Source organism: Physella acuta, unplaced genomic scaffold, assembly GCF_028476545.2.
Source record: "Physella acuta isolate Inbredline_101_S28 unplaced genomic scaffold, ASM2847654v3 ptg001718l, whole genome shotgun sequence".
Classification (NCBI taxonomy): Eukaryota; Metazoa; Mollusca; class Gastropoda; family Physidae; genus Physella; species Physella acuta.
The window spans coordinates 135,553-160,399 of record NW_026733230.1 but is presented as its reverse complement, the minus strand read 5'-3'; the positions used below and the strand labels follow the sequence as shown (position 1 = coordinate 160,399).

Sequence of the window (24,847 nt, the reverse complement as noted above, 5' to 3'; positions counted from 1 at the left end):
TTCATAGAGGCCAGTGCATGGCCTGGCCGGCTAGTATATTATAATTAGCCCTAACGAAAGTCAGTTTATTTTCCTCTTATATTTTGGTGCATATAGATCTAATATAGAAGCTTGATGAGTTGATAATTATAAACGCTTTTTTTTAAATTTTAAATAATGATTGGTCATCGATAGCTTTATTTATTAGTAGCTTGGCTATGACCCATCTGTCCGTTCCCGGAATATTTTAGTAAACAATTTAACAAGCCTTCTTAAAACGTGATTTATTGTTCTTTATTTCCAAAGAGCGAGGGTCAAAAGTCAAGGCCTGTCCAACACAACACATCTCAGCTGTTTTTACGAGACGAACGCACTCCTCTTCATTTGCCATTAACATTAGATCTACTTACAGTACTTAGTCTTACTGTTACTTCAAAATGTTGCGCCATAAACAAAAAATGTTGCTAATTTCTGTAATTCGACGCCTTTCGTCTCAGTCTCATCCTCAGGTAGGTAGATCTAGTTATGTGCTATTTATTTATATATTTTATATTGAAATTTTTTTAAACTGATTTTAAAATTTAAAAGGCTAGCGCCTTTTCTAATTTAAAAATAGGGTATTCTATGTTTTGGGTACGTAAAATCGCCCGCGACTAATAATGTGAAAAACAGGTGACTCCTTAAATTTCAATAATTATTTGAGGAGGATTTATATTTAGAAAAATACAAAAATGTTTCCTTGTTTCATTTAAAAAAATTTTATGCACCTGTTTTTAAACGATTGAATTAAAACTTTTCAGTAATAAATGAAGACTAGCAAATGTCTCCAACAGACGCAACCATGCTCATGGACTATAGACTATAGCAGCCATCTTGTCTAAGTTTTTTTTTCTAAACTTATAGCGCGAGATTCAGGGGGAGCCCATTTTATATTACAAATGGCTGCTGTTTATATAGCAAATCTTACTCGCAAATATTGCTGTCTAAAGTTAATTTCTGACCCATATTGATATATTTAACCATTGATTTAGGTTTATTATTCATTTATCTACAATATTTGACACAAATATATCACAATATACTTCTATTAAAGCCTTGACAATGAGGTAACTTTTTCGTACATTAGAAGCCGCGGGCGATTTTATGTACCCAAAACAATAGATTACCAAAAATAGATAGATTATAAGATAGGCCTATTTCTACATTTTCTCACAAAATCTACAATTTACTCAATTTTCAATTTAAACATGACCACTGAATAATAGACATCCATTTTTCATCCATTAGGCAGTAATTTTGAAGTTTTTAGTTAGTTTTAAACTAAATTACTTAATTTAATATTTATTGTCACTCACTGCCATGACACGACACACCTCTCCATGACAACACAACTTACGTCTGAAGCCACGGCAAACTACGAATCGGTTCGACTTTTTAATTGGCTATGTCCCAGAGTTCCTCTCTAATGATCAACCAAATAGGGGTCACGCAGTGCTTCTTCCAGACATTTTTCTCCGGGGGGGGGGGGGGGGGCATTTGAAATTTGGGGGGACGGACTCTGTTAAAAGTATATATTTTCTATATATAAATTCCATTTCATTCGGGGGGCGGTAGACTTTCTTCGAAGAGATGCCTGGAAGAAACTCTGGGGTCACGTGGTTTTTAAAGAATAAAAATAAATTGGTTGTGATATGAGAGCCAGTCTTATAAAAAAAGTGCCAACAATATTTGATTTCTTTTTACATGCTTTACTTACACAATCATTTTTGTACCTACATCGTTGATATTTTTTAAGTTCTATTAACCAATTTTAATTAAACCAACTTTTAAATTTAGCCTACATTCTCCAAACCAAATGTTAACCCTTTGAGCCCGCTAGGCCGGTAAACCGGCTTCAACATTAGGCATATATGTCCGAAAAGCCGGTTTTCCGGCCCGATGATCTAGCGTCATATTCCTTGCGGCCGGTATACCGTCTAATTAAATATAATTAGCGGAAGACTGACTAAAACTGTGCATGTGTCTTTTGAGTGCGGGATTATGATTTTAAAAATTGATTTTTAGGAAAAAGTGAAAGTGAAAGTGTTTACATTTCGTAGCAATGCCGCCGAAACGAAAAGCTGAGCCACAGCCGTCGACTTCATCACATAAAGTTGGTGCAAAAGATGAAGCAAAAGACCGAAATATCAACAAAAGAAGTAGAATGACTGCATCTAAGGCAATACAACTACTTATTGATTCTGATGAAGAAGATAATAATCCTGGTCTATATTGTGATGATAGTGACGTTGAATTTGAGACTGAACACAGTGACATTGAAATTGACAGTGACAATGAAACTGTTCAAGTACGTTCTGATGCACGTGGTGTCAAGGACAAAGACTTGCGGAAACGAAAAAAAAATGTTTACTGGTGCAAAACATGCGAAGTTTTTCTTTGCATCGGGTCCGGCAGTGATAACTGTTTTGAAAGTTATCACACAAAAGTGGACTTCTGGCGATGAACTAGTATGGCCAGGTGTCAATAATAACAAAACAATTACTAAATGTAAATTGGTTTCTTCTATGTTCTATCAAAACAATAATTATGTGTTCGTTTTATATACATTGTTCTGTTCAAACTTTGTAAAAAAAAAAAAGAATTTCAGAATCTTGCTGCATTGTTGTTTGATCCAGAGTCTGGATACCAAAAGTGGCTTGATTATCTCAAACGGTTCAAAGTTATAGGCAAAGTTAGAAGCAGATAAGTGAAAATTGGTTTGGCCCTGGGAGCTCAGGAAATGGGAGAAATTAGGTCAGGGAGGCGCGGGCTCAAAGGGTTAAATTGCTTTTCTGGCATATATAGCCCTGCCACTTATTGTTTGTTTTTATAACGTGAAAACTCCGCCATTTTTCTCGTGGTAAACATTTTAAACAGTAATTCTAAGAAGGTCACTGGAACTAAAACAAAAGCTTATTGGGTCTGTAACATTTTCCATCACATGAACGAATACTTTCAGGCTTAATGTTAATGAATAGCTTGTCCATCTTTAAGAATCCAAGACATCATTAAATTGATAACAAACTGGGCAACTAAAAATTTCACTTTTTTTGTTGTATTGTAAAATGTATTTAAAAAACTGTGTATAAGGGAAACCTTAAATTGTAATTAGAAAGGGCTTTCATTGTTATTATTAGAATAACAGAAACTTCTTTTATTTAAGATATTAGCTATATTAAACTATGAGTTGGTACAATAATAGCATAAGACTGCTTTAATTGCAGAAAAAAGAATAGATAAACTTGGGCGTCTGCACTTAATCAACTTAATGTAAATGTGGCCATACAATACAGATTTCTTAAATTTTTATAATGTCCTGGAATTTATTTAAAACTCTCTTGGAAAACTCATGGAATTTATTTTTAGTTTTGGAGCATGAACCCTGTATCTCAGTGCTTGATGATTATAGTTTGCCACTACCAGTCATCACCAGAGACCAGTCAACATCCAGTGAAGCTTAAAAGTTCCACTCATTGTTATATTAAAATTAACCCAGTCAAACATTTAGTGAAGTTAAAAAGTTCCACTCCCTATAAAAATTTCATTCAATAATTTTTAAAATTGTTTTTTTTTTAAAGTCATAACCAGAATACAGTTTTGATACAATTTGCATGTTGAATAGATATATTAGCAGTTTAGTTTAGAAGTTACATGGGTGTTAAATTAAACACTGTGAAGTCCAATAACCTGTGACTGACATATATATCTGGTTCTTAAATGACCTGTGAAACATAAGGAATAATGATGAGAATACTTCAAAGAAGATTTCTAAGGAAAAAAAAATTTCTTATGGGTGGCGCCTGGGAGGGTGCAATTTTTGTCAATACACGGTTTGGTGCCCAGAATTCTAGAGTGGCTATTGTAGCAATTGGTATCCGTTAATAGGGCGTCCTGCATAACAGGAAAGGGGTACTACTATGTTAAGCGGTAAAACTGCAGTAGGTGCAGCTGGCGCCCAGTCGATTGTGTGACCCGAAGCACCCTGGGCGCCCCTGTGAGCATTATGGTGCCTACATTCATTTTTAAAAAAATATATACGCTATAGACAGGATGGGCAACAATAATCGTTGACTACACCAAACTAGACTTGTCCTCTGTCGCAGGGGGCGATTTTGTGCCCTGGACTCACCTGTGAGCACTATGACGCCAACTTTGGTTTTAAAGAGTGCAATATACTATGGATAAAATGTAGAGTTATAGGCGTTTATTAAATCGGATCAGGCGCAATTTGGCGTCCTGGGCTATCCTGTGAGCATTATGGCACCTACGTTAGTTTTAAAAAGCAACCTTTAATAGTGACACACTGGCACACGATATTGGTTGATTAAACCAGCAAGGGGGGGGGGCTGTACGCAGAGCACTTGCGGCAGTGTAACAGGGAGCTCCAGAGAGCACCCTGCTACATCCCTGACACCTGGGCGGTGGCCGAAGTGTGTTCGAACTCACTGTTACTGAGAGTGATTAACGTACACTCAAGGCTTTCCTACACCACGCCCTGGGGCGTGCTGGGCAGTAGTGTAGGTAAACCCCTGCCCCAACAAATATGATTCAAGAAATGTAGCGCAGGCATTGTTTACATTTAAATAACTCAGTTTTAAAAAAACATGGTCATGCACCTAAGAATATAGGATTAGTGACGCACTGATGAAGCCCTCTTAAAATATTCTTTCAGACTTTCTTCTAGCCCTGGGCCAACACTGGGGGAGGGGCATGCTAATTATAAATAACAATTTGTTCTGAAAACATAACACTTTTATTAAACAATATGTGCTGAAACATAACACTTTAAGTCAACTTTTTGTTCTGATACAATGTTAACATGTTGAAACAGACATTAAACATTGAAAAGCTTGTCATCTGTCTGTTAAAATGTATACCCTCAATTCTTGTTAGATACCTATTATTATATTCCCATTAATACCACCAAGTACAGGGGTCGGCTACCTGCGGCTCGCGAGCTGCATGCAACTCTTTTGATGTCAAGGTGCGGCTCTCTAGTTCCATGCACATATATCAATAATTATATTATTTCATTCTCAAAACTCATACAAATATTATACTGTAAAGAAAAACAGCTTTAAACAGGATTAAAACACTCATCAGAGAACAGTGAGAATAGGTGAGGTAAAAAGTAAATGGACAGCTGACAGCAGCATCAGGCCCAGGTAGGCTACTTGACTGTGGGTGGGGTGGAAGATAACAGGCCCAGGTAGGCTACTTGACTGTGGGTGAGGTGGAAGATAACAGGCCCAGGTAGGCTACTTGACTGTGGGTGGGGTGGAAGATAACAGGCCCAGGTAGGCTACTTGACTTTGGGTGGGGTGGAAGATAACAGGCCCAGGTAGGCTACTTGACTGTGGGTGGGGTGGAAGATAACAGGCCCAGGTAGGCTACTTGACTTTGGGTGGGGTGGAAGATAACAGGCCCAGGTAGGCTACTTGACTTTGGGTGGGGTGGAAGATAACAGGCCCAGGTAGGCTACTTGACTGTGGGTGGGGTGGAAGATAACAGGCCCAGGTAGGCTACTTGACTGTAGGTGGGGTGGAAGATAACAGGCCCAGGTAGGCTACTTGACTTTGGGTGGGGTGGAAGATAACAGGCCCAGGTAGGCTACTTGACTTTGGGTGGGGTGGAAGATAACAGGCCCAGGTAGGCTACTTGACTGTGGGTGGGGTGGAAGATAACAGGCCCAGGTAGGCTACTTGACTGTAGGTGGGGTGGAAGATAACAGGCCCAGGTAGGCTACTTGACTGTAGGTGGGGTGGAAGATAACAGGCCCAGGTAGGCTACTTGACTGTGGGTGGGGTGGAAGATAACAGGCCCAGGTAGGCTACTTGACTTTGGGTGGGGTGGAAGATAACAGGCCCAGGTAGGCTACTTGACTGTGGGTGGGGTGGAAGATAACAGGCCCAGGTAGGCTACTTGACTGTGGGTGGGGTGGAAGATAACAGGCCCAGGTAGGCTACTTGACTGTAGGTGGGGTGGAAGATAACAGGCCCAGGTAGGCTACTTGACTTTGGGTGGGGTGGAAGATAACAGGCCCAGGTAGGCTACTTGACTGTGGGTGGGGTGGAAGATAACAGGCCCAGGTAGGCTACTTGACTGTAGGTGGGGTGGAAGATAACAGGCCCAGGTAGGCTACTTGACTGTGGGTGGGGTGGAAGATAACAGGCCCAGGTAGGCTACTGTGGGTGGGGTGGAAGATAACAGGCCCAGGTAGGCTACTTGACTGTAGGTGGGGTGGAAGATAACAGGCCCAGGTAGGCTACTTGACTGTAGGTGGGGTGGAAGATAAGCACTGTGAGATTGGAAGGACAGAAGCCACCCACCCAGTAATCAAACCTATATCTAAGTCAGTCTGAGCTGAGGGCTGCTTGGCTATGGGAGACACCTCCTGAGCCAGTGGTGTCCGTAAAGAAAGAAAAAAAATAGTTATTGGCTTCTAAAGTGGATTGGGATTGTCCTATAGTTACATTTTTCTGATGACTAACTTAATCATAGCAGAGCTAGCTAAAACACTTTTTGTGCGAAACATATTAATGTCAATAAAGCCAGTAGTTGACAGTAGTTCCATTGTGTGCTATATCTCAGGGTCAGCCCTTTTAAACACAACACCTCAGTGGGTAAAAAGCATCCCCATTGAGTGAGTGTTAAAATATGAATCAATATTAGTTCTTATTTAACGCTATTTATTTCAAATTAAAAAATCACATTTATTTATTTATTTACCTAATCCTTTAAAATAAAACATTTTAAAAATTAATGATAGGGGCTCTTTAAAAACTGGGTAATTTTGTAAATTGTAACTTTTTTCTCTTCCGTCTCTAAATATTGCTGACCTCTGACCAAGTATATTTCCATTTATACCACCATTTAAACACCCAATCTTTGCTAGCTCTGTCTTTAAAAACTATTTGCTCAAATAATTAATCAGCCTGCGCACTTACTTTTTTAAAATTAAATCTTTCTGTTTCAGAATAATAAAAAGACTTGCCTGTATGATTATCACCTTTCTGAGGGGGCGAAAATGGTACCTTTTGCTGGCTGGGAGATGCCAGTTCAGTACAGGTCTGGCATCATTGAGGAGCATCTCCATGTGAGGAAGTAAGTACTCTCTAATGTTCTACATGTGAGGAAGTAAGTACTCTCTAATGTTCTACATGTGAGGAAGTAAGTACTCTCTAATGTTCTACATGTGAGGAAGTAAGTACTCTCTAATGTTCTACATGTGAGGAAGTAAGTACTCTCTAATGTTCTACATGTGAGGAAGTAAGTACTCTCTAATGTTCTACATGTGAGGAAGTAAGTACTCTCTAATGTTCTACATGTGAGGAAGTAAGTACTCTCTAATGTTCTACATGTGAGGAAGTAAGTACTCTCTAATGTTCTACATGTGAGGAAGTAAGTACTCTCTAAAGTTCTAGTGAGGAAGTAAGTACTCTCTAATGTTCTACATGTGAGGAAGTAAGTACTCTCTAATGTTCTACATGTGAGGAAGTAAGTACTCTCTAATGTTCTACATGTGAGGAAGTAAGTACTCTCTAAAGTTCTACATGTGAGGAAGTAAGTACTCTCTAATGTTCTACATGTGAGGAAGTAAGTACTCTCTAATGTTCTACATGTGAGGAAGTAAGTACTCTCTAATGTTCTACATGTGAGGAAGTAAGTACTCTCTAAAGTTCTAGTGAGGAAGTAAGTACTCTCTAATGTTCTACATGTGAGGAAGTAAGTACTCTCTAATGTTCTACATGTGAGGAAGTAAGTACTCTCTAATGTTCTACATGTGAGGAAGTAAGTACTCTCTAAAGTTCTACATGTGAGGAAGTAAGTACTCTCTAATGTTCTACATGTGAGGAAGTAAGTACTCTCTAATGTTCTACATGTGAGGAAGTAAGTACTCTCTAATGTTCTACATGTGAGGAAGTAAGTACTCTCTAAAGTTCTAGTGAGGAAGTAAGTACTCTCTAATGTTCTACATGTGAGGAAGTAAGTACTCTCTAATGTTCTACATGTGAGGAAGTAAGTACTCTCTAATGTTCTACATGTGAGGAAGTAAGTACTCTCTAAAGTTCTACATGTGAGGAAGTAAGTACTCTCTAATGTTCTACATGTGAGGAAGTAAGTACTCTCTAATGTTCTACATGTGAGGAAGTAAGTACTCTCTAATGTTCTACATGTGAGGAAGTAAGTACTCTCTAATGTTCTACATGTGAGGAAGTAAGTACTCTCTAAAGTTCTACATGTGAGGAAGTAAGTACTCTCTAATGTTCTACATGTGAGGAAGTAAGTACTCTCTAATGTTCTACATGTGAGGAAGTAAGTACTCTCTAATGTTCTACATGTGAGGAAGTAAGTACTCTCTAATGTTCTACATGTGAGGAAGTAAGTACTCTCTAATGTTCTACATGTGAGGAAGTAAGTACTCTCTAATGTTCTACATGTGAGGAAGTAAGTACTCTCTAATGTTCTACATGTGAGGAAGTAAGTACTCTCTAATGTTCTACATGTGAGGAAGTAAGTACTCTCTATCTACATGTGAGGAAGTAAGTACTCTCTAATGTTCTACATGTGAGGAAGTAAGTACTCTCTAATGTTCTAGTGAGGAAGTAAGTACTCTCTAATGTTCTACATGTGAGGAAGTAAGTACTCTCTAATGTTCTACATGTGAGGAAGTAAGTACTCTCTAATGTTCTACATGTGAGGAAGTAAGTACTCTCTAATGTTCTACATGTGAGGAAGTAAGTACTCTCTAAAGTTCTACACGTGAGGAAGTAAGTACTCTCTAAAGTTCTACATGTGAGGAAGTAAGTGCTCTCTAAAGTTCTACATGTGAGGAAGTAAGTACTCTCTAATGTTCTACATGTGAGGAAGTAAGTACTCTCTATCTACATGTGAGGAAGTAAGTACTCTCTAATGTTCTACATGTGAGGAAGTAAGTACTCTCTAATGTTCTACATGTGAGGAAGTAAGTACTCTCTAAAGTTCTACATGTGAGGAAGTAAGTACTCTCTAATGTTCTACATGTGAGGAAGTAAGTACTCTCTAATGTTCTACATGTGAGGAAGTAAGTACTCTCTATCTACATGTGAGGAAGTAAGTACTCTCTAATGTTCTACATGTGAGGAAGTAAGTACTCTCTAATGTTCTACATGTGAGGAAGTAAGTACTCTCTAATGTTCTACATGTGAGGAAGTAAGTACTCTCTAATGTTCTACATGTGAGGAAGTAAGTACTCTCTAATGTTCTACATGTGAGGAAGTAAGTACTCTCTAATGTTCTACATGTGAGGAAGTAAGTACTCTCTAATGTTCTACATGTGAGGAAGTAAGTACTCTCTATCTACATGTGAGGAAGTAAGTACTCTCTAATGTTCTACATGTGAGGAAGTAAGTACTCACTATCTACATGTGAGGAAGTAAGTACTCTCTAATGTTCTACATGTGAGGAAGTAAGTACTCTCTAATGTTCTACATGTGAGGAAGTAAGTACTCTCTATCTACATGTGAGGAAGTAAGTACTCTCTAATGTTCTACATGTGAGGAAGTAAGTACTCTTTATCTACATGTGAGGAAGTAAGTACTCTCTAATGTTCTACATGTGAGGAAGTAAGTACTCTCTAATGTTCTACATGTGAGGAAGTAAGTACTCTCTAATGTTCTACATGTGAGGAAGTAAGTACTCTCTAAAGTTCTACATGTGAGGAAGTAAGTACTCTCTAATGTTCTACATGTGAGGAAGTAAGTACTCTCTAAAGTTCTACATGTGAGGAAGTAAGTACTCTCTAATGTTCTAGTGAGGAAGTAAGTACTCTCTAATGTTCTACATGTGAGGAAGTAAGTACTCTCTAAAGTTCTACATGTGAGGAAGTAAGTACTCTCTAAAGTTCTACATGTGAGGAAGTAAGTACTCTTTAATGTTCTACATGTGAGGAAGTAAGTACTCTCTAAAGTTCTACATGTGAGGAAGTAAGTACTCTCTAATGTTCTACATGTGAGGAAGTAAGTACTCTCTAATGTTCTACATGTGAGGAAGTAAGTACTCTCTAATGTTCTAGTGAGGAAGTAAGTACTCTCTAATGTTCTACATGTGAGGAAGTAAGTACTCTCTAAAGTTCTACATGTGAGGAAGTAAGTACTCTCTAATGTTCTACATGTGAGGAAGTAAGTACTCTCTAATGTTCTACATGTGAGGAAGTAAGTACTCTCTAAAGTTCTACATGTGAGGAATGAGTACTCTCTAAAGTTCTACATGTGAGGAAGTAAGTACTCTTTAATGTTCTACATGTGAGGAAGTAAGTACTCTCTAATGTTCTACATGTGAGGAAGTAAGTACTCTCTAATGTTCTACATGTGAGGAAGTAAGTACTCTCTAATGTTCTACATGTGAGGAAGTAAGTACTCTCTAAAGTTCTACATGTGAGGAAGTAAGTACTCTCTAATGTTCTACATGTGAGGAAGTAAGTACTCTCTAATGTTCTACATGTGAGGAAGTAAGTACTCTCTAAAGTTCTACATGTGAGGAAGTAAGTACTCTTTAATGTTCTACATGTGAGGAAGTAAGTACTCTCTAATGTTCTAGTGAGGAAGTAAGTACTCTCTAATGTTCTAGTGAGGAAGTAAGTACTCTCTAATGTTCTACATGTGAGGAAGTAAGTACTCTCTAATGTTCTACATGTGAGGAAGTAAGTACTCTCTAATGTTCTACATGTGAGGAAGTAAGTACTCTCTAAAGTTCTACATGTGAGGAAGTAAGTACTCTCTAAAGTTCTACATGTGAGGAAGTAAGTACTCTCTAAAGTTCTACATGTGAGGAAGTAAGTACTCTCTAATGTTCTACATGTGAGGAAGTAAGTACTCTCTAAAGTTCTACATGTGAGGAAGTAAGTACTCTCTAATGTTCTACATGTGAGGAAGTAAGTACTCTTTAATGTTCTACATGTGAGGAAGTAAGTACTCTTTAATGTTCTAGTGAGGAAGTAAGTACTCTCTAATGTTCTACATGTGAGGAAGTAAGTACTCTCTAATGTTCTAGTGAGGAAGTAAGTACTCTCTAATGTTCTACATGTGAGGAAGTAAGTACTCTCTAATGTTCTAGTGAGAAAGTAAGTACTCTCTAATGTTCTACATGTGAGGAAGTAAGTACTCTCTAATGTTCTACATGTGAGGAAGTAAGTACTCTCTAATGTTCTACATGTGAGGAAGTAAGTACTCTCTAAAGTTCTACATGTGAGGAAGTAAGTACTCTCTAATGTTCTACATGTGAGGAAGTAAGTACTCTCTAATGTTCTAGTGAGGAAGTAAGTACTCTCTAATGTTCTAGTGAGGAAGTAAGTACTCTCTAATGTTCTAGTGAGGAAGTAAGTACTCTCTAATGTTCTAGTGAGGAAGTAAGTACTCTCTAATGTTCTACATGTGAGGAAGTAAGTACTCTCTAATGTTCTAGTGAGGAAGTAAGTACTCTCTAATGTTCTACATGTGAGGAAGTAAGTACTCTCTAATGTTCTACATGTGAGGAAGTAAGTACTCTCTAATGTTCTACATGTGAGGAAGTAAGTACTCTCTAATGTTCTACATGTGAGGAAGTAAGTACTCTCTAATGTTCTACATGTGAGGAAGTAAGTACTCTCTAATGTTCTACATGTGAGGAAGTAAGTACTCTCTAATGTTCTACATGTGAGGAAGTAAGTACTCTCTAATGTTCTACATGTGAGGAAGTAAGTACTCTCTAATGTTCTACATGTGAGGAAGTAAGTACTCTCTAAAGTTCTACATGTGAGGAAGTAAGTACTCTCTAAAGTTCTACATGTGAGGAAGTAAGTACTCTCTAATGTTCTACATGTGAGGAAGTAAGTACTCTCTAATGTTCTAGTGAGGAAGTAAGTACTCTCTAATGTTCTACATGTGAGGAAGTAAGTACTCTCTAATGTTCTACATGTGAGGAAGTAAGTACTCTCTAAAGTTCTACATGTGAGGAAGTAAGTACTCTCTAAAGTTCTACATGTGAGGAAGTAAGTACTCTCTAATGTTCTACATGTGAGGAAGTAAGTACTCTTTAATGTTCTAGTGAAGAAGTAAGTACTCTCTAATGTTCTAGTGAGGAAGTAAGTACTCTCTAATGTTCTACATGTGAGGAAGTAAGTACTCTTTAATGTTCTAGTGAGGAAGTAAGTACTCTCTAATGTTCTAGTGAGGAAGTAAGTACTCTCTAATGTTCTACATCTGAGGAAGTAAGTACTCTCTAATGTTCTAGTGAGGAAGTAAGTACTCTCTAATGTTCTAGTGAGGAAGTAAGTACTCTCTAATGTTCTACATGTGAGGAAGTAAGTACTTTCTAATGTTCTACATGTGAGGAAGTAAGTACTCTCTAATGTTCTACATGTGAGGAAGTAAGTACTCTCTAATGTTCTACATGTGAGGAAGTAAGTACTCTCTAATGTTCTACATGTGAGGAAGTAAGTACTCTCTAAAGTTCTACATGTGAGGAAGTAAGTACTCTCTAATGTTCTACATGTGAGGAAGTAAGTACTCTCTAATGTTCTACATGTGAGGAAGTAAGTACTCTCTAATGTTCTACATGTGAGGAAGTAAGTACTCTCTAATGTTCTACATGTGAGGAAGTAAGTACTCTCTAATGTTCTACATGTGAGGAAGTAAGTACTCTCTAATGTTCTACATGTGAGGAAGTAAGTACTCTCTAATGTTCTACATGTGAGGAAGTAAGTACTCTCTAATGTTCTACATGTGAGGAAGTAAGTACTCTCTAATGTTCTACATGTGAGGAAGTAAGTACTCTCTAATGTTCTACATGTGAGGAAGTAAGTACTCTCTAATGTTCTACATGTGAGGAAGTAAGTACTCTCTAATGTTCTACATGTGAGGAAGTAAGTACTCTCTAATGTTCTACATGTGAGGAAGTAAGTACTCTCTAATGTTCTACATGTGAGGAAGTAAGTACTCTCTAATGTTCTACATGTGAGGAAGTAAGTACTCTCTAAAGTTCTACATGTGAGGAAGTAAGTACTCTCTAAAGTTCTACATGTGAGGAAGTAAGTACTCTCTAATGTTCTACATGTGAGGAAGTAAGTACTCTCTAATGTTCTAGTGAGGAAGTAAGTACTCTCTAATGTTCTACATGTGAGGAAGTAAGTACTCTCTAATGTTCTACATGTGAGGAAGTAAGTACTCTCTAATGTTCTACATGTGAGGAAGTAAGTACTCTCTAAAGTTCTACATGTGAGGAAGTAAGTACTCTCTAAAGTTCTACATGTGAGGAAGTAAGTACTCTCTAATGTTCTACATGTGAGGAAGTAAGTACTCTTTAATGTTCTAGTGAGGAAGTTAGTACTCTCTAATGTTCTAGTGAAGAAGTAAGTACTCTCTAATGTTCTACATGTGAGGAAGTAAGTACTCTTTAATGTTCTAGTGAGGAAGTAAGTACTCTCTAATGTTCTAGTGAGGAAGTAAGTACTCTCTAATGTTCTACATCTGAGGAAGTAAGTACTCTCTAATGTTCTAGTGAGGAAGTAAGTACTCTCTAATGTTCTAGTGAGGAAGTAAGTACTCTCTAATGTTCTACATGTGAGGAAGTAAGTACTTTCTAATGTTCTACATGTGAGGAAGTAAGTACTCTTTAATGTTCTACATGTGAGGAAGTAAGTACTCTCTAATGTTCTACATGTGAGGAAGTAAGTACTCTCTAATGTTCTACATGTGAGGAAGTAAGTACTCTCTAAAGTTCTACATGTGAGGAAGTAAGTACTCTCTAATGTTCTACATGTGAGGAAGTAAGTACTCTCTAATGTTCTACATGTGAGGAAGTAAGTACTCTCTAATGTTCTACATGTGAGGAAGTAAGTACTCTCTAATGTTCTACATGTGAGGAAGTAAGTACTCTCTAATGTTCTACATGTGAGGAAGTAAGTACTCTCTAATGTTCTACATGTGAGGAAGTAAGTACTCTCTAATGTTCTACATGTGAGGAAGTAAGTACTCTCTAATGTTCTACATGTGAGGAAGTAGGTACTCTCTATCTACATGTGAGGAAGTAAGTACTCTCTAATGTTCTACATGTGAGGAAGTAAGTACTCTCTAATGTTCTAGTGAGGAAGTAAGTACTCTCTAAAGTTCTACATGTGAGGAAGTAAGTACTCTCTAATGTTCTAGTGAGGAAGTAAGTACTCTCTAATGTTCTAGTGAGGAAGTAAGTACTCTCTAATGTTCTAGTGAGGAAGTAAGTACTCTCTAAAGTTCTACATGTGAGGAAGTAAGTACTCTCTAATGTTCTAGTGAGGAAGTAAGTACTCTCTAATGTTCTAGTGAGGAAGTAAGTACTCTCTAATGTTCTACATGTGAGGAAGTAAGTACTCTCTAATGTTCTAGTGAGGAAGTAAGTACTCTCTAATGTTCTACATGTGAGGAAGTAAGTACTCTCTAATGTTCTAGTGAGGAAGTAAGTACTCTCTAATGTTCTACATGTGAGGAAGTAAGTACTCTCTAATGTTCTAATGAGGAAGTAAGTACTCTCTAATGTTCTACATGTGAGGAAGTAAGTACTCTCTAATGTTCTAGTGAGGAAGTAAGTACTCTCTAAAGTTCTACATGTGAGGAAGTAAGTACTCTCTAATGTTCTAGTGAGGAAGTAAGTACTCTCTAATGTTCTAGTGAGGAAGTAAGTACTCTAATGTTCTAGTGAGGAAGTAAGTACTCTCTAATGTTCTACATGTGAGGAAGTAAGTACTCTCTAATGTTCTAGTGAGGAAGTAAGTACTCTCTAATGTTCTACATGTGAGGAAGTAAGTACTCTCTAATGTTCTACATGTGAGGAAGTAAGTACTCTCTAATGTTCTACATGTGAGGAAGTAAGTACTCTCTAATGTTCTACATGTGAGGAAGTAAGTACTCTCTAATGTTCTACATGTGAGGAAGTAAGTACTCTCTAATGTTCTACATGTGAGGAAGTAAGTACTCTCTAAAGTTCTACATGTGAGGAAGTAAGTACTCTCTAATGTTCTACATGTGAGGAAGTAAGTACTCTCTAAAGTTCTACATGTGAGGAAGTAAGTACTCTCTAATGTTCTACATGTGAGGAAGTAAGTACTCTCTAATGTTCTACATGTGAGGAAGTAAGTACTCTCTAATGTTCTACATGTGAGGAAGTAAGTACTCTCTAATGTTCTACATGTGAGGAAGTAAGTACTCTCTAATGTTCTACATGTGAGGAAGTAAGTACTCTCTAATGTTCTACATGTGAGGAAGTAAGTACTCTTTATCTACATGTGAGGAAGTAAGTACTCTCTAATGTTCTACATGTGAGGAAGTAAGTACTCTCTAATGTTCTACATGTGAGGAAGTAAGTACTCTCTAATGTTCTACATGTGAGGAAGTAAGTACTCTCTAATGTTCTACATGTGAGGAAGTAAGTACTCTCTAATGTTCTACATGTGAGGAAGTAAGTACTCTCTAAAGTTCTACATGTGAGGAAGTAAGTACTCTCTAATGTTCTACATGTGAGGAAGTAAGTACTCTCTAAAGTTCTACATGTGAGGAAGTAAGTACTCTCTAATGTTCTACATGTGAGGAAGTAAGTACTCTCTAATGTTCTACATGTGAGGAAGTAAGTACTCTCTAATGTTCTACATGTGAGGAAGTAAGTACTCTCTAATGTTCTAGTGAGGAAGTAAGTACTCTCTAATGTTCTACATGTGAGGAAGTAAGTACTCTCTAAAGTTCTACATGTGAGGAAGTAAGTACTCTCTAATGTTCTACATGTGAGGAAGTAAGTACTCTCTAATGTTCTACATGTGAGGAAGTAAGTACTCTCTAAAGTTCTACATGTGAGGAAGTAAGTACTCTCTAAAGTTCTACATGTGAGGAAGTAAGTACTCTTTAATGTTCTACATGTGAGGAAGTAAGTACTCTCTAATGTTCTACATGTGAGGAAGTAAGTACTCTCTAATGTTCTACATGTGAGGAAGTAAGTACTCTCTAATGTTCTACATGTGAGGAAGTAAGTACTCTCTAAAGTTCTACATGTGAGGAAGTAAGTACTCTCTAATGTTCTACATGTGAGGAAGTAAGTACTCTCTAATGTTCTACATGTGAGGAAGTAAGTACTCTCTAATGTTCTACATGTGAGGAAGTAAGTACTCTCTAATGTTCTACATGTGAGGAAGTAAGTACTCTCTAAAGTTCTACATGTGAGGAAGTAAGTACTCTCTAATGTTCTACATGTGAGGAAGTAAGTACTCTCTAATGTTCTACATGTGAGGAAGTAAGTACTCTCTAAAGTTCTACATGTGAGGAAGTAAGTACTCTTTAATGTTCTACATGTGAGGAAGTAAGTACTCTCTAATGTTCTAGTGAGGAAGTAAGTACTCTCTAATGTTCTAGTGAGGAAGTAAGTACTCTCTAATGTTCTACATGTGAGGAAGTAAGTACTCTCTAATGTTCTACATGTGAGGAAGTAAGTACTCTCTAATGTTCTACATGTGAGGAAGTAAGTACTCTCTAAAGTTCTACATGTGAGGAAGTAAGTACTCTCTAAAGTTCTACATGTGAGGAAGTAAGTACTCTCTAAAGTTCTACATGTGAGGAAGTAAGTACTCTCTAATGTTCTACATGTGAGGAAGTAAGTACTCTCTAAAGTTCTACATGTGAGGAAGTAAGTACTCTCTAATGTTCTACATGTGAGGAAGTAAGTACTCTTTAATGTTCTACATGTGAGGAAGTAAGTACTCTTTAATGTTCTAGTGAGGAAGTAAGTACTCTCTAATGTTCTACATGTGAGGAAGTAAGTACTCTCTAATGTTCTAGTGAGGAAGTAAGTACTCTCTAATGTTCTACATGTGAGGAAGTAAGTACTCTCTAATGTTCTAGTGAGGAAGTAAGTACTCTCTAATGTTCTACATGTGAGGAAGTAAGTACTCTCTAATGTTCTACATGTGAGGAAGTAAGTACTCTCTAATGTTCTACATGTGAGGAAGTAAGTACTCTCTAAAGTTCTACATGTGAGGAAGTAAGTACTCTCTAATGTTCTACATGTGAGGAAGTAAGTACTCTCTAATGTTCTAGTGAGGAAGTAAGTACTCTCTAATGTTCTAGTGAGGAAGTAAGTACTCTCTAATGTTCTAGTGAGGAAGTAAGTACTCTCTAATGTTCTAGTGAGGAAGTAAGTACTCTCTAATGTTCTACATGTGAGGAAGTAAGTACTCTCTAATGTTCTAGTGAGGAAGTAAGTACTCTCTACTGTTCTACATGTGAGGAAGTAAGTACTCTCTAATGTTCTACATGTGAGGAAGTAAGTACTCTCTAATGTTCTACATGTGAGGAAGTAAGTACTCTCTAATGTTCTACATGTGAGGAAGTAAGTACTCTCTAATGTTCTACATGTGAGGAAGTAAGTACTCTCTAATGTTCTAGTGAGGAAGTAAGTACTCTCTAATGTTCTACATGTGAGGAAGTAAGTACTCTCTAATGTTCTACATGTGAGGAAGTAAGTACTCTCTAATGTTCTACATGTGAGGAAGTAAGTACTCTCTAAAGTTCTACATGTGAGGAAGTAAGTACTCTCTAAAGTTCTACATGTGAGGAAGTAAGTACTCTCTAATGTTCTACATGTGAGGAAGTAAGTACTCTCTAATGTTCTAGTGAGGAAGTAAGTACTCTCTAATGTTCTACATGTGAGGAAGTAAGTACTCTCTAATGTTCTACATGTGAGGAAGTAAGTACTCTCTAATGTTCTACATGTGAGGAAGTAAGTACTCTCTAAAGTTCTACATGTGAGGAAGTAAGTACTCTCTAAAGTTCTACATGTGAGGAAGTAAGTACTCTCTAATGTTCTACATGTGAGGAAGTAAGTACTCTTTAATGTTCTAGTGAGGAAGTAAGTACTCTCTAATGTTCTAGTGAGGAAGTAAGTACTCTCTAATGTTCTACATGTGAGGAAGTAAGTACTCTCTAATGTTCTACATGTGAGGAAGTAAGTACTCTCTAATGTTCTACATGTGAGGAAGTAAGTACTCTCTAAAGTTCTACATGTGAGGAAGTAAGTACTCTCTAAAGTTCTACATGTGAGGAAGTAAGTACTCTCTAAAGTTCTACATGTGAGGAAGTAAGTACTCTCTAATGTTCTACATGTGAGGAAGTAAGTACTCTCTAAAGTTCTACATGTGAGGAAGTAAGTACTCTCTAATGTTCTACATGTGAGGAAGTAAGTACTCTTTAATGTTCTACATGTGAGGAAGTAAGTACTCTTTAATGTTCTACATGTGAGGAAGTAAGTACTCTCTAATGTTCTACATGTGAGGAAGTAAGTACTCTCTAATGTTCTACATGTGAGGAAGTAAGTACTCTCTATCTACATGTGAGGAAGTAAGTACTCTCTAATGTTCTACATGTGAGGAAGTAAGTACTCTCTATCTACATGTGAGGAAGTAAGTACTCTCTAATGTTCTACATGTGAGGAAGTAAGTACTCTCTAATGTTCTACATATGAGGAAGTAAATACTCTCTAATGTTCTATATATGAGGAAGTAAGTACTCTCTAATGTTCTATATATGAGGAAGTAAGTACTCTCTAATGTTCTATTAATATCAGTACCAAGTCTTGCGCTGGGGGCTAATTATAAATGTGTATGTGTTACTGTGTAGGCAAATCCCCTCTATCAATTGCAAGATCCACCCATATGTGCCTTGGGAGATACAATCATATTTATCATTCTGGTGTCCATATTGTGTATTTGATGTTATAACAGTTGACTATTGTGTCTTGTACTAAGAAGGTGGGTGTATTTGATGTTATAACAGTTGACTATTGTGTCTTGTACTAAGAAGGTTGGTGTATTTGATGTTATAACAGTTGACTATTGTGTCTAGGGAGGTTGGTGTATTTGATGTTATAACAGTTGACTATTGTGTCTTGTACTAGGGAGGTTGGTGTATTTGATGTCTCACACATGCTGCAGACTCGCGTTGAAGGAAAGGATCGAAAACATTTCATGGAGAGCATGGTTGTAGGTGATATTGAAGGTGAAGACATTTTTTATGTCTATAATTTGTATAAGGTTCTGGGGAATAGGAGTGGTGGCTCTTTGTGGAATATGTGTGGTGGCTCTTTGGGGAACTGGTGGGGAGGCTCTATGGGGAACTGGTGGGGTGGCTCTATGGGGAACTGGTGGGGTGGCTCTATGGGGAACTGGTGGGGTGGCTCTATGGGGAACTGGTGGGGTGGCTCTATGGGGAACTGGTGGGGTGGCTCTATGGGGAACTGGTGGGGTGGCTCTTTGGGGAACTGGTGGGGTGGCTCTATGGGGAACTGGTGGGGTGGCTCTATGGGGAACTGGTGGGGTGGCTCTATGGGGAACTGGTGGGGTGGCTCTATGGGGAACTGGTGGGGTGGCTCTATGGGGAACTGGTGGGGTGGCTCTATGGGAACTGGTGGGGTGGCTCTAAAAGGAACTGGTGGGGAGGCTCTATGGGGAACTGGTGGGGTGGCTCTATGGGGAACTGGTGGGGTGGCTCTATGGGGAACTGGTGGGGTGGCTCTATGGGGAACTGGTGGGGTGGCTCTATGGGGAACTGGTGGGGTGGCTCTATGGGGAACTGGTGGGGTGGCTCTATGGGGAACTGGTGGGGTGGCTCTATGGGGAACTGGTGGGGTGGCTCTATGGGGAACTGGTGGGGTGGCTCTATGGGGAACTGGTGGGGTGGCTCTATGGGGAACTGGTGGGGTGGCTCTATGGGGAACTGGTGGGGTGGCTCTATGGGGAACTGGTGGGGTGGCTCTATGGGGAACTGGTGGGGTGGCCCTAAAAGGAAGTGGTGGGGTGGCTCTATGGGGAACTGGTGGGGTGGCTCTATGGGGAAATGGTGGGGTGGCTCTAAAAGGAACTGGTGGGGTGGCTCTATGGGGAACTGGTGGGGTGGCTCTATGGGGAAATGGTGGGGTGGCTCTATGGGGAAATGGTGGGGTGGCTCTAAAAGGAACTGGTGGGGTGGCTCTAAAAGGAACTGGTGGGGTGGCCCTAAAAGGAAGTGGTGGGGTGGCTCTATGGTGAACTGGTGGGGTGGCCCTAAAAGGAAGTGGTGGGGTGGCTCTATGGGGAACTGGTGGGGCGGCCCTAAAAGGAAGTGGTGGGGTGGCTCTATGGGGAACTGGTGGGGTGGCTCTATGGGGAAATGGTGGGGTGGCTCTATGGGGAACTGGTGGGGTGGCCCTAAAAGGAACTGGTGGGGTGGCTCTATGGGGAACTGGTGGGGCGGCCCTAAAAGGAAGTGGTGGGGTGGCCCTAAAAGGAAGTGGTGGGGTGGCTCTATGGGGAACTGGTGGGGTGGCTCTATGGGGAAATGGTGGGGTGGCTCTAAAAGGAACTGGTGGGGTGGCTCTATGGGGAACTGGTGGGGTGGCTCTATGGGGAAATGGTGGGGTGGCTCTATGGGGAAATGGTGGGGTGGCTCTAAAAGGAACTGGTGGGGTGGCTCTAAAAGGAACTGGTGGGGTGGCCCTAAAAGGAAGTGGTGGGGTGGCTCTAAAAGGAAGTGGTGGGGTGGCTCTATGGGGAACTGGTGGGGCGGCCCTAAAAGGAAGTGGTGGGGTGGCTCTATGGGGAACTGGTGGGGTGGCTCTATGGGGAAATGGTGGGGTGGCTCTATGGGGAACTGGTGGGGTGGCCCTAAAAGGAACTGGTGGGGTGGCTCTATGGGGAACTGGTGGGGCGGCCCTAAAAGGAAGTGGTGGGATGGCTCTAAAAGGAAGTGGTGGGGTGGCTCTTTGGATGGTATGAGCAAAACTTGTCATGGTTACTTTCAGGCCTACAAGAGAATCAAGGCACACTGACTGTATTTACAAATGAGCATGGGGGAATCTTGGATGACTTGATAGTAACAAACACAGAGCAAGGTTACTTGTATGTTGTGTCAAATGCTGGCTGCGCTGAGAAAGACTTAGCACATATGAAGGTCAGTTCTTTTATCTATCATGACAGTCAGTTCTTTTATCTATCATGACAGTCAGTTCTTTTATTTATCATGACAGTCAGTTCTTTTATTTATCATGACAGTCAGTTCTTTTATTTATCATGACAGTCAGTTCTTTTATCTATCATGACAGTCAGTTCTTTTATCTATTATGTGTGTAAACCAAATACACCCAACATATTTTATAAACTCACATTCATCACTACACTGTCACATTCATCACTACACTGTCACATTCATCACTACACTGTCACATTCATCACTACACTGTCACATTCATCACTACACTGTCACATTCATCACTACACTGTCACATTCATCACTACACTGTCACATTCATCACTACACTGTCACATTCATCACTACAATTTATGACATCCTTCCCCAACATATCACTGCACATGAACCTAATCACGTTTAATTTAACTGTTACAGAAAAAAGAATCAGAATTTCAACAAGCTGGCGCTGATGTCAGTTTGAGTACTATAGACACAGCTCTGCTTGCTGTACAAGGTCAGTGTGTCTGTACAAGGTCAATGTGTGTACAAGGTCAGTGTGTCTGTACAAGGTCAGTGTGTCTGTACAAGGCCAATGTGTCTGTACAAGGCCAGTGTGTCTGTACAAGGTCAATGTGTCTGTACAAGGTCAATGTGTCCGTACAAGGTCAGTGTGTCTGTACAAGGTCATTGTGTGTACAAGGTCAATGTGTGTACAAGGTCAGTGTGTCTGTACAAGGTCAATGTGTCTGTACAAGGTCAATGTGTCTGTACAAGGTCAATGTGTCTGTGCAATGGTTGTGTGTCTGTACAGTCTGTGTGTGCGTACAAGTTCAATGTGTCTGTACAAGGTCAATGTGTCTGTACAAGGTCAATGTGTCTGTACAAGGTCAATGTGTCTGTACAGGGTCAGTAGGCTACCATACGTTTTTAGCTAAAGGAACTTTGATCACAATCTGTGATTGACTATTTGAGCTAGAGGAAAAATATTTTGTTACCTACAATAAATGTGTTTAAAATCTTGTTATTGCTGTGTTTTTTAGCAAGTGTTTAAAATCTTGTTATTACTGTGTTTTTTAGCAAGTGTAATTTAGACCTACGTTTTAACATTTCCTTCCAAATAAACTAAAATTGATTAACATAAATTATATGTATGAACTGGTCTTTTAAGTTCCATCCAAATAGGTGTACGGGGAGGGGGTGGATGACTTGTTTTAACTTTCTTTGGGAATGCCTGAATACATGTAATCCTAAATGTAATGGTTGTGTATTTGAAGGTCCTAAAATGGTGACAGCTCTTCAGCCTGGATTGGACTTTGACTTGAAAAAGCTTCCGTTTATGAGGACAATCCAGTCGCGAGTTTTTGGTGCTGATGGCTGTAGAGTGACTCGATGCGGTTATACTGGAGAAGATGGTGTAGAGGTATGTCATGCTGTAGTTTGTAACTGTCTGATGGTGTAGCTGTTTGAGCTGTCAGCTGTTGGAGTTGTGTGCTGTAGGTTAATGTAGTTGTTACAGAGCTAGAGTAGTGAATGCCTACCTGATGTGTTTGTTCTGCAGACCTCCATCCCCACTGGCCATATGTTTGTTCTGCAGACCTCCATCCCCACTGGCCATATGTGTTTGTTCTGCAGACCTCCATCCCCACTGGCCATATGTTTGTTCTGCAGACCTCCATCCCCACTGGCCATATGTGTTTGTTCTGCAGACCTCCATCCCCATTGGCCATATGTGTTTGTTCTGCAGACCTCCATTCCCACTGGCCATATGTTTGTTCTGCAGACCTCCATCCCCACTGGCCATATGTTTGTTCTGCAGATCTCCATCCCCACTGGCCATATGTGTTTGTTCTGTAGACCTCCATCCCCACTGTCCATATGTGTTTGTTCTACAGATCTACTGGCCATATGTGTTTGTTCTGCAGATCTCCATCCCCACTGGCCATATGTGTTTGTTCTACAGATCTACTGGCCATATGTGTTTGTTCTGTAGACCTCCATCCCCACTGGCCATATGTGTTTGTTCTGCAGACCTCCATCCCCACTGGCCATATGTGTTTTTTCTGCAGACCTCCATCCCCACTGGCCATATGTGTTTGTTCTACAGATCTACTGGCCATATGTGTTTGTTCTGTAGACCTCCATCCCCACTGGCCATATGTGTTTGTTCTGCAGACCTCCATCCCCACTGGCCATATGTGTTTGTTCTGCAGACCTCCATCCCCACTGGCCATATGTGTTTTTTCTGCAGACCTCCATCCCCACTGGCCATATGTGTTTCTTCTGTATATCTCCATCCCCACTGGCCATATGTGTTTGTTCTGCAGACCTCCATCCCCACTGGCCATATGTGTTTGTTCTGCAGACCTCCATCCCCACTGGCCATATGTGTTTTTTCTGCAGACCTCCATCCCCACTGGCCATATGTGTTTCTTCTGTATATCTCCATCCCCACTGGCCATATGTGTTTGTTCTGCAGACCTCCATCCCCACTGTCCATATGTGTTTCTTCTGTATATCTCCATCCCCACTGGCCATATGTGTTTGTTCTGTAGACCTCCATCCCCACTGTCCATATGTGTTTGTTCTGCAGATCTACTGTCCATATGTGTTTGTTCTACAGATCTCCATCCCCACTGGTCAAGCTGCTGCTGTCCTGAGTTCACTGCTGGCGTCTAAAGAGGCCTGCGTCAAGCTGATTGGGCTGGGTGCCAGGGACAGTCTGAGACTGGAAGCTGGACTCTGTCTTTATGGCAGTGACATTGATGAAACCACCACACCTGTTGAGGCCAATTTGACCTGGCTCATCAGTGAGTACAAGTTTCCATTGGGTCAACATCCCATTAAAGAAAGTGTTGCATCTAGTCGCTGATATTTAATATCTTTATCACCAGTGACCACAAAATTTAAACTTATGCTTGTTTTCACCAGACATGGTTGCCATGGTGACTGTCAAATGTAATTTGTTATTGTTGCAGGTAAAGCCAGAAGATCAAAGGCAGATTTTCCAGGTGCCAAAGTAATTTTGGAACAGATAAAAACCAAACCAGAAAAAAAAAGAGTCGGCTTGATCTCGTCAGGGGTGCCTATCAGGGGTTTGTTCTTTCTCTTGTTAAAAGCTTTTTCATTGGCCACAATATTTGCGTTAGTTTATGTTCAAATCTTCTCATTAAATATTGACTTAGTTTGTTTTTTTCAAACCTATGCAAGCAAAGACTTTTCACATCAACTCTTTAGAAGTTTAGCTCCCCCCACCTAATGTCATTAGCTCCCCCCACCTAATGTCATTAGCTCCCCCCACCTAATGTCATTAGCTCCACCCACCTAATGTCATTAGCTCCACACACTGAATGACATCTGACTTGACTCTAAACTTCGCTTCAGGCCATGCTAAGATCTACTCTGAAGATGGATCCCTTCAAATAGGGGAAGTGACCAGTGGCTGCCCATCCCCATCCCTCAAGGCCAACATTGCCATGGGCTATGTCAACACTTCATTTGCTTTAAATGGCACAAAGGTCAAGGTTGAAGTTCGGCAAAAAAAATTGGATGCTCAAGTGACTAAAATGCCATTTGTCCCATCTAATTACTTTATTCTTAAGTCATAGTTAATTCATCTGTCTCCAAGTTTATTCTATGTACACATTAAATAATGCAAGTTTTCAATAATCTTGATTTATTATAATATAAATATAAGTATTAAATATTTTCATAAGCAAATGTATACCTTGAACCGAAATTTTTTTGCAACCAATTTATATTACTTAGACAAAAATAGACTGCTGTGCAATAGCAAAATTACCATTACAAATTATTTAGCCCCTTTTCTTCTCTTCATATCTCTTCTCCCCCCCCCCCCC

At 39.6% G+C, this 24,847-nt stretch overlaps 1 protein-coding gene across 1 annotated transcript; it reads left to right on the top strand.

The window, feature by feature from the left end:
* On the top strand, window positions 1-24,844 carry LOC131930101 (aminomethyltransferase, mitochondrial). The gene is made up of 10 exons (XM_059286460.1): window positions 1-59; window positions 286-488; window positions 6,995-7,122; window positions 18,943-19,043; window positions 20,824-20,972; window positions 21,426-21,504; window positions 22,265-22,410; window positions 23,611-23,797; window positions 23,966-24,082; window positions 24,372-24,844. The coding sequence occupies exons 2-10, from the start codon at window positions 417-419 to the stop codon at window positions 24,593-24,595; spliced, it is 1,203 nt and encodes a 400-aa protein (XP_059142443.1). The 5' UTR covers window positions 1-59; window positions 286-416; the 3' UTR covers window positions 24,596-24,844.
* Window positions 24,845-24,847: the final 3 nt, after the last annotated feature.

Bases quoted from the DNA above. Each gene is read 5' to 3' on its own strand.
- LOC131930101 (XM_059286460.1), top strand. From the start codon at position 417: ATGTTGCGCCATAAACAAAAAATGTTGCTAATTTCTGTAATTCGACGC. The intron at 19,044-20,823 runs GTGAAGACATTT...GGTTACTTTCAG, and splicing joins GGTTGTAGGTGATATTGAAG to GCCTACAAGAGAATCAAGGC. The intron at 23,798-23,965 runs GTGAGTACAAGT...TTATTGTTGCAG, and splicing joins CAATTTGACCTGGCTCATCA to GTAAAGCCAGAAGATCAAAG.